The sequence below is a fragment of the Pipistrellus hanaki genome (genome assembly GCF_964339955.1).
Source record: "Pipistrellus hanaki genome assembly, chromosome: 1".
NCBI lineage: Eukaryota > Metazoa > Chordata > Mammalia > Chiroptera > Vespertilionidae > Pipistrellus > Pipistrellus hanaki.
This window is the reverse complement of record NC_140503.1, coordinates 188,120,259-188,134,541: the sequence shown is the minus strand read 5'-3', so window position 1 is coordinate 188,134,541 and position 14,283 is coordinate 188,120,259. Positions and strand designations below refer to the sequence as shown.

Below are 14,283 nucleotides of genomic sequence, written 5' to 3'. Positions count from 1 at the left end.
TGCATATGTAAGTTGTACCAGCAGGTGAGTTATTTGTTAACCCCAGGGTTGGGAGTTGAGGGTTAGGGGGCTGTTTCTCCAAAGGTCGGCAGAACCCTAGATGCCAAATAATCAGAATTCAGGAAATAAAAGATAGGGTTAACACAGAAGTGATTTCTCGTGATTTTGATTTTGATTTCCCTGATGACTGGTGACGTTGAACATCTCTTCATGTGCTTATTGGCCATTTGTGTATTTTCTTTGAAAAAATGTCTTGTTCTTATCCTTTGTCCATTAGAAATTATCTATCTATCTATCTATCTATCTATCTATCTATCTATATTACTGATATTTTACAGAGAGGAAGGGAGAGAGAAAGCTAGAAACATCGGTGAGAGAGAAACATCGATCAGCTGCCTCCTGCACACCTCCCACTGGGGATGTGCCCGCAACCAATGTACATGCCCTGGACCGGAATCCAACCCGGGACCCTTCAGTCCGCAGACCCACACTCTACCACTGAGCGAAACCAGTTTCGGCAACTAGAAAAAAATTTTTAAGGAGTTCTTCATATTAGATTCCAGTTCCTTATCAGCCAAGTAATTTGCAGAATTTTCTCCCATTCTGAGAGTTGTCTTCACTTTTTTGATGGTGTTCTTTAAATTTTGATGATTCATAATCTCTCTTCTTTTGTTGCTTGTACTTTTGGTGTTATGAAGATTTATACCTATGTTTTTTTAAGAGTCTTATAGTTTTAGTGTGCATTACTTTTAGGTCTTTGATCTATTTTGAGTTAAATTTTGTACGTGGGTGAAGTAGGGGTCCACTTTCATTTTTTGCATGTTCATATCCATTTGTCATAGCATCACTTGTTGCAAAGACTGTTTTTTCCCAATGAATTTTCTCATCACTTTTTTTTTTATTATTTAATATATTTTTTTGATTTTGTACAGAGAGGAAAGGAGAGAGAGAGAGAGTTAGAAACATTAACGAGAGAGAGTCATCGATCAGCTGCCTCCTGCACACCCCCTACTGGGGATATGCCCGCAACCAAGGTACATGCCCTTGACCGGAATCGAACCCGGGACCTTTCAGTCCCCAAGCCGACGCTCTATCCATTGAGCCAAACCGGTTTCGGCTTCTCATCACTCTTGTTTATTTTTTGCTAGACCCTCAATTTGATTCTGTTGATCTGTATATCATTGTGTCAGTGACATACTGTCTTGATATTGAAAATTAGGAAGTTAAGTTTCCAACTATATTCTTTTTTCAAGATTGTTTTTGCTGTTCTTGTCTATTGCATTTCCATGTGAATTTTAGGATCAGCTTGCCAGTTTCTAAAAAAAGCTAGCTGGAATTTTTATGGGAATTGTGTTGAGTCTGTATTTTGAGGTGTATTGCCATCCTAACAATATTGTGTTCCAATCTTTGAACATGAAATATCTTTCCATTTATTTAGGCCTTCTTAATTCATTCAACAGGATATTGTAGTTTTGAGTATTAAGTTTTCATAACTTTTGTTAAATTTATTTAAAAATATTTTCTGTTTTTTTACCTTCAAATATGAAAAGCTGGTTTTTTTCTAATTTCTTTTTTTATTTTATTCTCTTTGATGCTATTATAAATGGGATTGTTTTCTTAATTTTATTTTTGGATTGTATAAGTGCATGGAAATAGAATTGATTTTGTATATTAATCTTGTACGTATTAGATTTAGGGTTTGTTTTGTTTTTTTACAGACCTTTAGTATCCCACTATTCTGACTTATTGATAAGACCACTCAGGGATAACTTATGTGTTCCATTTTTTTCTTTTAATATTTCATCATCACTTAGTTGATATATAGGATGTAGCTAATTTTGATACCCATGTGATCTTGTTAATGCTGTACATGGGCAAGAACCAAGTGATACCCCTGGTGCCTATGCTCATCATGGATAGACAGGTGCAGCGTATTATAAGGTGGAAGAGTGTATAAGATGATGATAAGGCCTTCTAGCCAAACTGGGAATGAAGGTAACCTTTCCTGGCAAGAGAGCAAGGCACTGGGGACTATTAGGGCACTATGGATCATTATGGTGATGGGAGGAAGGTGTATTGCTCAAAGCTGGAGATGATTGGGAAATGTTGGAATTAGAAAAGGAGATTTTGTGTTATGTGTAAATGTTGGCTAAAATGTAAACTTAAGTTACTTGGGAGATTATTCTTAGTCTTATAAAATGTAGTCAGGTGTCACAACACTGATAAAAACCTTCTTACATTTGTGAGAATAGTCTGTCTTTGATATCCCAGGACCCTGAGGGACCACATATACTAAAGCGAAGTATCATGGTGCCAGTAATATTTTGGTTTATCTGTTTTCAAGAAACTAAAAATTTACAGCTGTGTTTTTTAATTCTACTGCTTTCCCCTTTAGCCTTTAATAAAATATATGGGCTTGTTACCATAGGAAATGGTTTTGGTATTATAGTATATCATGTTTTCAACAGAATAAGTGACACTAATAAGGTGAATTCCTAGGAAGCATATATTTCAATTTCACTTGGCTCCTGCTAATGAAGTTATAGTAAACCACAGTACGATCAAATGGGTACAAAAATAAATCTTAGTTTTATTTTAAAAGAGAGTGGCTATTTGAAAAAGCCTTTCTCATTATAGCAGTTTTTTTCCTTTAAAAAAAAAAAGAAATGAAGGGTCTCTTCCCAGAGAAGCAAATGTGATTTGCATTTTTTAGTATGAACACCAACTAATGCTATGAAATATTTGTGTTCATAGTGTTTGCCATTCCGGGCTTTGAAAAGTCATGTGAAGCGTTTTTATTATCCTCCTTTCTGCAAAATTTTTGATTTTATCAGAGATGCCAGCCATACCCTCATAAAATATTTAAACATTAATCTGTAACCAGCTTGTGATTAAGTATTGGCAAGAGTGACATTAGGATGTTGGTCCTATGAATATTCTATGCCAGAGAGAGCCTTGTGCTCTTTTGTAAAATAAATTGAACATTTGTTACAAAAATAAATTGACTGCATATTTATAGATTTTTGACCCTGGTAATGAATTAGAAATATGATGATGCCTTTATTTTATTCTTCTCTCTCTTTTTAAATTTATTTTTTATAACTCAAGCCTCTAGTATTCTAGCCAAGTAAGCAAAATGTAATAAGTGAAAAATTATACAACCAACTATCAAAGGTTTTTTTCTCAACCTTTCTTGGTTTCTGAACTCCATTCACAGACAGAAAGTTATTCTTTATAATAATATATATTAAATTATTCTTTATAATAATATATATTAAATTTTATTACATAAAATCCTTAATTGGCATTTATTAAAGATCGTCTTATAGGGTACATTATAATTATAATCCTTCATAGTATTTCTAATTTAATGACAGTTTTTAGCTTTTGGAAATTTAATAAGTAAACTGATTTCTTTTCAATTATTATATCAGAAAAACATGATTTGTTTTTTAAAAAAATTGAAATTTATATTTTTTTGGGGGGGATTTTGCTTTTCAGTGTTCATAAAATGTATGTCACCCGATACTTGTGATTCTTTTAAGCTTTTAAGAAAATCAACTCAATTATAGTGATTAAACCCTTCCCCCAAACCTCACTCCAATTACATGCTAAGCTAAGGAACATCAGATTTCCGCTTGCAATTAATATTTTGGGGAGTGGGTAAATAAATGAAAGTCAAATTGGATATAGAAGTCACAATATTGTGCTGTTTTTAAATATTGACTTTGCTATTTTAGAGACATCTGGATGTGTACTGTATAAGAATTTTCTTCAGAAAAACTGGAATTTTCTATTTGGTGGCAAGCATTAAGGCAAATTTGCATAATTATTATTTCCATTACCTTGTGTTTTAACTTAGAGTTACTTTTGCTTCTTTAAATATAAGGTCTATTCTGCCGAGACCGGTTTGGCTCAGTGGATAGAGCGTTGGCCTGCGGACTGAAAGGTCCCAGGTTCGATTCTGGTCAAGGGCATGTACCGTGGTTGCCGGCACGTCCCTGGTGGGGGGTGTGCAAGAGGCAGCTGGTCGATGTTTCTAACTCTCTATCCCTCTCTCTTTCTCTCTGTAAAAAATCAATAAAATATATTTTAAAAAATTATATAAGGTCTATTCTGGATAGCAATTACATGAAAGATCATTTTTCAAAAGCTCAGAAAGTCAACACTACCGTAGCATCTAGTTGGGGGTCAGCTGATTAAAAATTGCTCCTAAAGCCGAAACTGGTTTGGCTCAGTGGATAGAGTGTTGGCCTGCGGACTGAAAGGTCTCGAGTTTGATTCTGGTCAAGGGCATGTATCTTGGTTGCGGGCACATCTCCAGTAGGGGTTGTGTAGGAGGCAGCTGATCGATGTTTCTCTCTCATAGATGTTCCTTCTCTCTTCCTCTCTGTAGAAAATCAATAAAATATATTTTAAAAAATTGTTCCTATAAAACCACTTATGATTTTTACTACCTACTAGGCATGGTCACCCCACATGCCCTTCTGTTTTAAAAAGAATATAATTAAATTATTTTATTAGTTTTAAAAAATTTATTGGGGTGATAATTGGTTACTAAAATTAGGTAGGTTTCAAGTTACAATTCTATAATACATCATCTATATATTCCATTGTTGGTTTATCAGCCAAAGTCAAATCTCCTGTCATTATATATTTGAGACCCCCTTTACCCTTTACTACGCCCCAACCCTTTCCCTCTGGTATAGGGTGGGGAGTAGTAAAATAAAGTGAACATTTGTTACACCCTATTGTCTGTATATGAGTTTTTGTTTGTTCATTTGTTGCTTTTAGTTTTATATCCCATATGAGTGAAATCATATGGTTCTTGATTTTTTCTTTTAAATCTGATTTGTTTTGCCTAGCACGATATTCTCAACTAGAGGCCCGGTGCACAAAATTTGTGCACAGGTATGGTCCCTAGGTGGCCTGTGATCAGGGCCATCCTCCCCAGCTGCCCACAGCTGGCTCTGTCCCCCTGCTGCCACCCACCCCTGGTTCCCTGTTTGCCATCAGGTGATCAGTGCCTGATGGCCAGGGGAAGGGACTTAGTGGTCAGCTGTTCCCGCCCACTTGCTGGCCCTGCCCCCGCCGCAGTTAGCCATCAGGCAATTGGAGCCTGCTGGTCGGGGAAAGGGACCAAGAGATGGTCAATGCGCTTCATAGTGACTGATCCAGCAGTCGTTCTGGTCATATTGCCATTAGGGTCAATTTTCATATTACCCTTTTATTATATAGGATATCCAACCATCTTATCTCAAATTGGCAGTATTTCATCTTTATGTACTATCTCTTTAGTCATCTGTCACAGGACAGACACTTTGGTTGCTTCCATGTCTTGGCTACTGTGAATAATACTGCAGTAAACATAGGAATACATATATTTTTATGAATAAATATTTTTAAATTTTAGATGGTAGGTACCCAGAAGAGGGATTTCTGGGTCATATTCTTAATCATTTTTTTTTGGGGGGGGGGGAGGGGGGGAATCCATAGTGTTTTCCATAGTGGTTGTACCCATTTTCATTCTCTTGTAAATTCCTTTTTCTCTAAAACCTCTGCAATACTTGTTACTTATAATAGTCATCTAACAGGTGATATCTCATTGTAGTTTTGAGTTGAATTTTCCTAATAGCTAGTGAAGTTGAGCATCTTTTCATATAGTGTTGGCTGTTTGTATGGACAAGGGTTGTTTCAGGTCCTGTGCTCATTTTTTAAAGATTATTTTGTTGAATTGAAATATGCCACTACAAAAAGTATGAGTTACCTGCTATTCCTACTTTCAATGACTGGTCCCTTTGAATGGGTTCACAAATTAAAATTTGAAAAATTTTGCTTTAGTCAATAAGTACATGACTAACTAGACACTGGGGAGAATTCTTTGTGTGAGAAGAAAGGTGAAAAATAGTAGAGCCTAGTTTTCATATATATTTTTATGAAAGTAAACCCTATATTTTCAACTTTCTTTGTATTGTACTTATTGGATAACGCATCTTATAGGCAAAGAAATCGAAGGAGACTGAAGATACACTGAGTGAATCAACCTTCCAGGATTTTGAGTACCCTAAGTATGACGACTACAGGGCGGAGGCTTTCCTGCACCAGCAGAAGAGGATGGAATGCTACCGAAAGGCCAAAGAGGCTTATCGGATAGGGAAGAAAAACGTTGCCACATTTTATGCCCAGCAGGTAGAGAGGAAAACTAGTCATTGTTTTTTTTTCTTTGTCACTTATGATGTAGATAATACTTGTATTGTGATGAGATTAAGCTATTCTGGGAATGTAGATAATATAAGTGACATAAAGGTTTCTTGATATGTAAGAAATGTATGGTTCTGAGACTTTTCATTTCCTTTGAAATACTCAGTTTCTGTGGTTGCTATTGCATTCACAGCTTACACGAACTGCAGTTTATTCTGATAGTATTTTCTTTTAGGTTAATTCCCCCATTCAGTACCGCTTCTAAACAGATACAAGTCTTCTGGAGCAATGACAGCAGAATGTTAACATTGGCCATCTCAAGGAGGGATCACAGGGGCCTTGTGCTTTAAATCATGTTTGAATTTTTAGTAATGTATCACTTTTATAATCAGAAAAATAAAGTTACATTACTATCTTTCAGAGAAGTAAAATTTCACTTGGCATAGCATTACAAAAAATCTGCCTGATTTACTTTTTTTTTTCTTCTTTTTTTCAATTTCTTTATTGATTTCAAAGGGGAATGGAGAGGGAGAGATAGAAACACCCTATGTAATAAAAGGGTAATATGCAAATCAACCGAACGGCAGAATGACCAGCTGCTATGACATGCACTGAGCACCAGGGGGCAGGTGCTCAATCTAGAAGCTGCCCTCTGATGGTCAGTGTGCTCAGCCAGAAGCCCAACAGCGGTGGCAGGAACCTTGCCCACCTCTGTGGCAGTTGGACATCCTCTGAGTGCTCTCGGATTGCAAAAGGGCGTAGGCTGGGGCTGAGGGACTGACTCCTACCCCACTAAGCCCCCGAGTGCATGGATTTTGTATACCGAGCCTCTAGTCAATGATAAGAGAGAATCATTGATTGGCTGCCTCCTACACGCCCTCTATTGGGGATCGAACCTGCAACCTGGGCATGTGTCCTTGGCCAGAATCTCACCTGGGACCCTTCAGTCCATAGGCCAGTGCTCTATCCACTGAGCCAGACAGCTGTGATTTACCTTTTATTTTTGTGGTTCCATATGGCTTACTTTTTTTGTGATTGAGCAGAGAAATGCATCAAGCTGGTATAACCCTGTGAGCCCTAATAGCAAACCTTGAGAGATGGCTTCAGGGGTAATTACAAGGTGTTGAAAGGGATGAGACTTGGGATTATCAAAGGATAAACCAATGGATTCCTTCTTGAGATGGATGGTGTTTAAGTTTGTTTTCTATGATTTGGGGATCAGAAAATATGTTAGAAATGATTTAGTTTGAGAACTATCTTGTTAGTACACCTAAATTTTGGTGCATTCTTACATATTAGCTCATTGCGTTAAAAACAATTTTTAGTGAGCTGTTTACTTTTTTGTTCTACCTTTTATATGGTCCACTATTTGTTTCCTCATTGCCTACCAAGTAACAAGTATTACAAGTGTTTACTGGTGCTGCGTTTATAATTAAAGGGTAGCCTCCATGAGCAGAAGATGAAGGAAGCTAATCACCTTGCTGCTGTAGAGATCTTTGAGAAAGTCAACGCCTCCCTGCTGCCGCAGAATGTTTTGGACCTCCACGGACTGCATGTGGATGAAGCTATAGAACATCTGATGGCAGTTTTACAGCAGAAAATTGAAGGTAGGACTGTGAAAATGACAAATCTTCAATTCAAAACAAGTCTTTGTTCATATTGGTATAAATTACAAATTCAGGAGGATATATGCGCCACATTTATAGGCTCTTTCCTCAAGAGAACCTTCTTGGGGAAGAATTGTCATGGGCATGGCCGCTAACAGTTTCTTTTTGACTTCCCTGTTTCACTTATATTTGTATTTCTTTGATGTGCTTGTTAAAGGAAGGGCACAGTGTAATCTGGGAATCCTGAGACTTATAAGTGGGACCTTTCAGAAATATTATACATCTTTGTTCAATAGACATTTATTAAAGCTAATAGGTATTTCTTACATGTCAGTTGTTCAATAGGTGTTTAATAAAATACAGAAGTAAATGAGGTGATAGAATTTTTACAGAATTCTCACAAAAGCCAGGATTTCTTAGTGTTTGCATGATGGTGGTGGTTTTCCCTTTCTGCTTGCACTTTGTCTCTGCAGGTCACTACCTGCCTCTTCTCTAAATTCTGCCTCTTCCCAGGGCTTTGGATGAGGATCTTTTTCATGTTACTACTTAACATCATGCAGTTCACATACATTAAAGTATGTTGTTGGTTTAGATTCTTGTTTCTTTTTCATAATCAGATGGTAGCACTTAAAAAAATTCCATCTGTTTTAGTTACCTCAGACTTCAATAGATGCCATCTCCTTTAATCAATAGAATAGTATTTTTGAATTCTTAACTTGGCTTTTTATTTATCTTCCTTTTTATTGTGAAGTCTTAGCTCTTACTTTGTGGCTCCAAAGCCCTGCTTTGTCATTTATAGCTGCATTGTTCTGCTTAATTGGTTTATATATATTTTAGAAAGCTTTACCCTATACTTTATACAGGTATGTCAATTCAACACATATCACCGGTAAATAAATACTCGAATAAATATGACTGAATGACTGATATAAAAGATTGATACTTCATGACTTTGTACACTATTCTACAAATATTTTGCCTAATTTTAATATCTGTTTATAATCCTTGGCTAAATCAGTTATATTAGTGATTGTTTATGGTGAGGAGGGAAAGAGAAACATCAAAATGCCCTTGAACAGGAAATGAGCCAAGCTGGCCAGGGCTGCTTATGGTGTTTTATAATTTGTGTCCATTCTGTGTTTACTAGAGGCTTGGTGCATGAAATTTATGCATTGCGCGGGGGGAGGGGTTTCCCTCATCCCAGCCTGCACCTTCTTGTAGTCTGGGACCGCTGGCTCCTCACTGCTCACCCATCTACCAAGTCACCCCTAACTGCCTCTGCCTGCCTGCCTTATAGCCCCCAAATGCTCTCCCCTGCCGGCCTGATCTCATCCCCTAACTGTCCTCCCCTGCAGGCCTGATCTCGCCCCCCAGCTGCCCACCGCTGCTAGCCAATTTGGTTATGATTGGTCGGTTTCTATGCCAGTCAGCATCAGAAGCTCCGCCAGCTAGGCAGCCATTGGCTCCCCATAGTACCCAGATTTGGTTCTGATTGATTGATTTCTATGCTAGTCAGTATCAGAAGCTCCACCTCCTGGGCAGCCATTGGCTCCCCACAGCACCAACATTTGGTTCTGATTGGTCGGTTTTTATGCCAGTCAGCATTTCTGGGCCTGTTTCTGGATCTGATGAGAGAGCCGGGGCTGATCAGCAGCCCCCAAAGAGGTCTAGAGAGGAAGAGAGAGGCAAGGGCTGATCAACAGCTGCCACTGAGGCTATGGATCAGACCCTACTTCTCTCTCTCTTGGCCTGATCCGCAGCCCCCTCAGCAGTCAGTGCTGGATTGCCAGGGCAACCCAGCACTGACTGTAGAACTGACTTCTGGTGTTTGATTGAGCCTTCAGTCATTACGGACACTGCCTTTTTACATATGTAGATATTCTGTCTAGAGCTGTGGTCAGCAAACTGTCTCGTGAGCCACATGCCGCTCTTTGGCCTCTTGAATGTGGCTCTTCCACAAAATACCATGGCCTGGGCAAGTTTATTTTGAAGAAGGCATTAGAAGAAGTTTAAGTTTAAAAGATTTCAATCAAGTATGCTATTAAACAAGGACTGGGTTACCAGAGAAATCAAGGAAGAAATTAAAAACATCCTGGAAACAAATGACAATGAAAACACAACAATCCAAAATCTATGGGACACAGCAAAAGCAGTTTTGAGAGGGAAGTTCATATCCCTACAAGCCTATTGCAAAAAACTAGAAAAAAGTGTAACAAATGATCTAACTCTACAACTCAAAGAGTTAGAAAAAGAGCAACAAGAAAAGCCCAGTGTAAGTAGAAGGAAGGAAATAACAAAAATCAGAGCACAGATAAATGACATAGAGACCAAAGAAACAATACATAAGATCAACAAAACCAAGAGCTGGTTCTTTGAAAGGATAAACAAGATAGATGGACCTCTAGCCAGACTAACCAAGAAACAAAGAGAGAGGACCCAAATAAACAAAATCAGAAATGAAAGAGGTGAAATAACAACAGACCCCACCGAAATACAACGGATTGTTACAAAATACTATGAACAACTCTACTCCAACAAACTGAACAACCTGGAGGAAATGGACATATTCCTAGAAAAATATAATCTTCCAAAACTCAATCAGGAAGAATCTAAAAACCTCAATAAACCAGTGACTTGGGAAGAAATTGAAACAGTCATCAAAAAGCTTCCAGCAAACAAAAGCCCAGGGCCAGATGGCTTCACAGGAGAGTTTTACCAAACATTCAAGGAAGAACTAAAAACTATCCTCCTCAGACTATTCCAAAAAATCCAAGAGGAAGGAACACTTCATTCCTTCTATGAAGCCAGCATCACCCTAATACCAAAACCAGATAAAGACAACTCTATGAAAGAGAATTACAGGCCAATATCCCTCATGAACATAGATGCCAAAATCCTCAACAAAATTCTAGCAAATTGACTCCAGAAGAACATCACAAAGATCATACACCACGACCAAGTAGGATTTATTCCAGGAATGCAAGCATGGTACAATATCCGCAAATCAATAAATGTTATACATCACATAAACAAATTGAAAGATAAAAATCATATAGTCATATCAATTGATGCAGAAAAAGCATTCGATAAAATCCAACACCCTTTTCTGATAAAAACTCTTAACAAGGTGGGAGTACAAGGATCATACCTCAACATAATAAAAGCTATATATGATAAACCCACAGCCAACATTATACTCAATGGGCAAAAACTAAAACCATTCCCTCTAAGAACAGGAACAAGACAGGGATGCCCACTCTCACCACTCCTGTTTGACATAGTACTGGAAGTACTAGCCATTGCAATTAGACAAGAGGAGGAAATAAAAGGCATCCAAATAGGAAAAGAAGAAGTAAAGTTATCCTTATTTGCAGATGACATGATATTGTACATAGAAAACCCAAAAGACTTCATTAAAAAACTAATTGACTTAATAAATAAATTTGGCAATGTAGCAGGATACAAAATTAATGCCAAGAAATCCATGGCTTTTCTATACACCAACAGAGAACCTGCAGAAACAGAGACTAAAAAAGCAATTCCATTTACCATCGCACCAAAAAAATTAAGATACCTAGGGATAAATTTAACTAAGGAAGTAAAGGACCTATATGCGGAAAACTACACGACACTGAAAAAAGAGATAGAGGAAGATGTAAGGAGATGGAAGAACATACCGTGTTCATGGATCGGTAGGATCAACATCATCAAAATGTCCATACTTCCTAAAGCAATCTATAGGTTCAGTGCACTCCCCATTAAAATACCAACGACATATTTCACCGATCTAGAAAGAACTCTCCAAAAGTTCATTTGGAACAATAAAAGACCCCGAATAGCCACAGCAATCCTGAGAAAGAAGAGTAAAGTAGGAGGGATCTCAATACTAGACTTCAAACTATATTACAAAGCCACTGTTCTCAAAACAGCTTGGTACTGGCACAAGAACCGACATATAGATCAATGGAATCGAATCGAGAACCCAGATATCAACCCAAATCACTATGCTCAATTAATATTTGACAAAGGAGGCACGAATATACAATGGAGTCAAGACAGTTTCTTCAATAAATGGTGTTGGGAAAATTGGACAGACACATGCAAAAGAATGAAACCAGATCACCAACTTACACCATTCACAAAAATAAACTCAAAATGGATACAGGACTTAAACATCAGACGGGAAACCATAAAAATACTAGAAGCATCCACAGGCAGCAAAATCTCAGACGTATGCCAAAAGAACTTCTTCACTGATACTACCCCTAGGGCAATGGAAGCTAAAGAGAAAATAAACAAATGGGACTACATCAAAATAAAAAGCTTTTTTACAGCAAAAGAAACCATCAACAAAACAACAAGAATGCCCACAGTGTGGGAGAACATATTTGCAAATGATACCACTGATAAAGGTTTAATCTCCAACATCTACAAACAGCTTATACAACTAAATAAAAGGAAAATAAATAATCCAATTAAAAAATGGGCAATGGACCTAAATAGAACATTTTCAAAAGAAGACAGAAGGAAGGCCAAAAGGCACATGAAAACATGCTCAAAGTCACTAATTGTCCGAGAGATGCAAATCAAAACAAAAATGCGGTACCATCTCACACCTGTCAGAATGGCCAACATCAACAAATCAACAAACGACAAGTGTTGGCGAGGTTGCGGAGAAAAAGGAACCCTCGTGCACTGCTGGTGGGAATGCAGACTGGTGCAACCACTGTGGAGAACAGTGTGGAGTTTCCTCAAAAAACTGAAAATGGAACTCCCATTTGACCCAGTAATCCCACTCCTAGGAATATATCCCAAGAAACTAGAAACACCAATCAGAAAGGATATATGCACCCCTATGTTTATAGCAGCACAATCTACAATAGCCAGAATTTGGAAACAGCCTAAGTGTCCGTCAGCAGATGATTGGATCCAAAACCTATGGTACATCTACACAATGGAATACTATGCTGCCATAAAAAAGAAGGAATTCTCATCATTTGCAGCAACCTGGATGGAATTGGAGAACATCATGCTGAGTGAAATAAGCCAATCAATGAAAAAGAAACACCACATGACCTCACTCATTTGTGGATAATAAAGAGCATTATAAACTGATGAACCAAAAGATAGATATAGAGACAGTATATCAACAAGTAGACTGTCAAATTACAGCAGGGAGGGGAGGAAGATCTGGGGGAGATAATAGATCAACCGAAGGACTTTTATACATGCATATAAGTACAACCAATGGACACAAAACTCTGGGGAGGGAGGGGATGTGTGGGAGGGAGGGAGGGGGGCAAAAAAAAAATTAATAAAATCTATTAAAAAAAAATAAAAAAAAAATAAAAAATTTCAATCATTGGATTATGAATATTTGGCTCTATTGACTAATGAATTTGCCAACCACTGGGCTAGAAGATGAATAAATCATTTAATAAATTTGATTATTATCTATATTCTAGGCATCAAGGATAAAGCAGTGAAAATGATAGACGGTTTCTATAGATTTTGCCTTCTATTAGGGCAGATGATAATGGACAAATCCTATCTAATAAAAGAGTAATATGCAGATTGACCATCACTCCAACACACAAGATGGCTGCCCCCATGTGGTCAAAGATCTTTCCCCCATGTCGACACAAGATGGTCAGCAGGAGAGGGCAGTTGGGAGGGACCAGGCTTGTAAGGGAGGCAGTTGTGGGCGATCAGGCAAGCAGGAGAGGCAGTTGGGAGGCACCAGGCCTGCAGGGGAGGGCAGTTGTGGGCCATCGGGCAAGCAAGGAAGGGCATCTGAAAGGGACCAGGCCTGCAAGGGAGGGTAGTTGGGGGTGATCAAACCTGCAGGGGAGGGCAGTTAGGGGTGACCAGGCTGGCACAGGAGGGAAGTTGGGGGCATGACCAGGCTGGCACAGGAGGGAAGTTGGGGGCAAAGAGGCTGGCAGGGGAGCAGTTAGACATCAATCAGGCTGGCATGGGAATGGTTAGGGGGTGATCAGGCTGGCAGGCAGAAGTGATTAGGGGCAATCAGGAAGGCAGGCAGGCAGGCAGGCAGGAGAGCAGTTGGGAGCCAGCAGTCCTGGAAACGTGCGTAGAATTAACTCAATTCCCCGTAATCACTAATAAACTGCAATGTCCCCCCCTGAGAGGGGACATCCGAGTGATATGCTAGAATTCCGATGTCCCCTGAGAGGGGACAGAGGAGTGCAAAGGGTTAGGATTGTGATAAGAAAGTACAGGTTGCCATGTTTCATTTTACATAATTTCCCCAAACCCTATATAATCTGTTCCTTGCCTGCCTCTCCTTTTCTGTATGTTTATCTACACTTTCATTTCTTGGCCAAAGTTAGGCTCCCCATTAATAACCTCTCGTAGTATTCCTGTGTATTACAATATTTGTAAAAAAGCTTATTGCATAAATTATTAAATGCCTTTCTGGCCTAGAATTGAGACAGTGATTATTATTGACCTAACA

General features: G+C 38.4%; 1 protein-coding gene across 6 annotated transcripts in view; it reads left to right on the top strand.

Moving 5' to 3' along the window:
- The window catches only part of N4BP2 (NEDD4 binding protein 2), an 81,889-nt gene that overhangs the window by 56,632 nt on the left and 10,974 nt on the right, over positions 1-14,283 (top strand). For all 6 annotated transcript variants that reach the window (XM_084900241.1, XM_084900242.1, XM_084900239.1 and 3 more), the window contains exons 14-15: positions 6,001-6,189; positions 7,640-7,808. In XM_084900241.1, the coding sequence (XP_084756367.1) occupies positions 6,001-6,189; positions 7,640-7,808 (358 nt within the window). The remainder of the gene's footprint in view (positions 1-6,000; positions 6,190-7,639; positions 7,809-14,283) is intronic.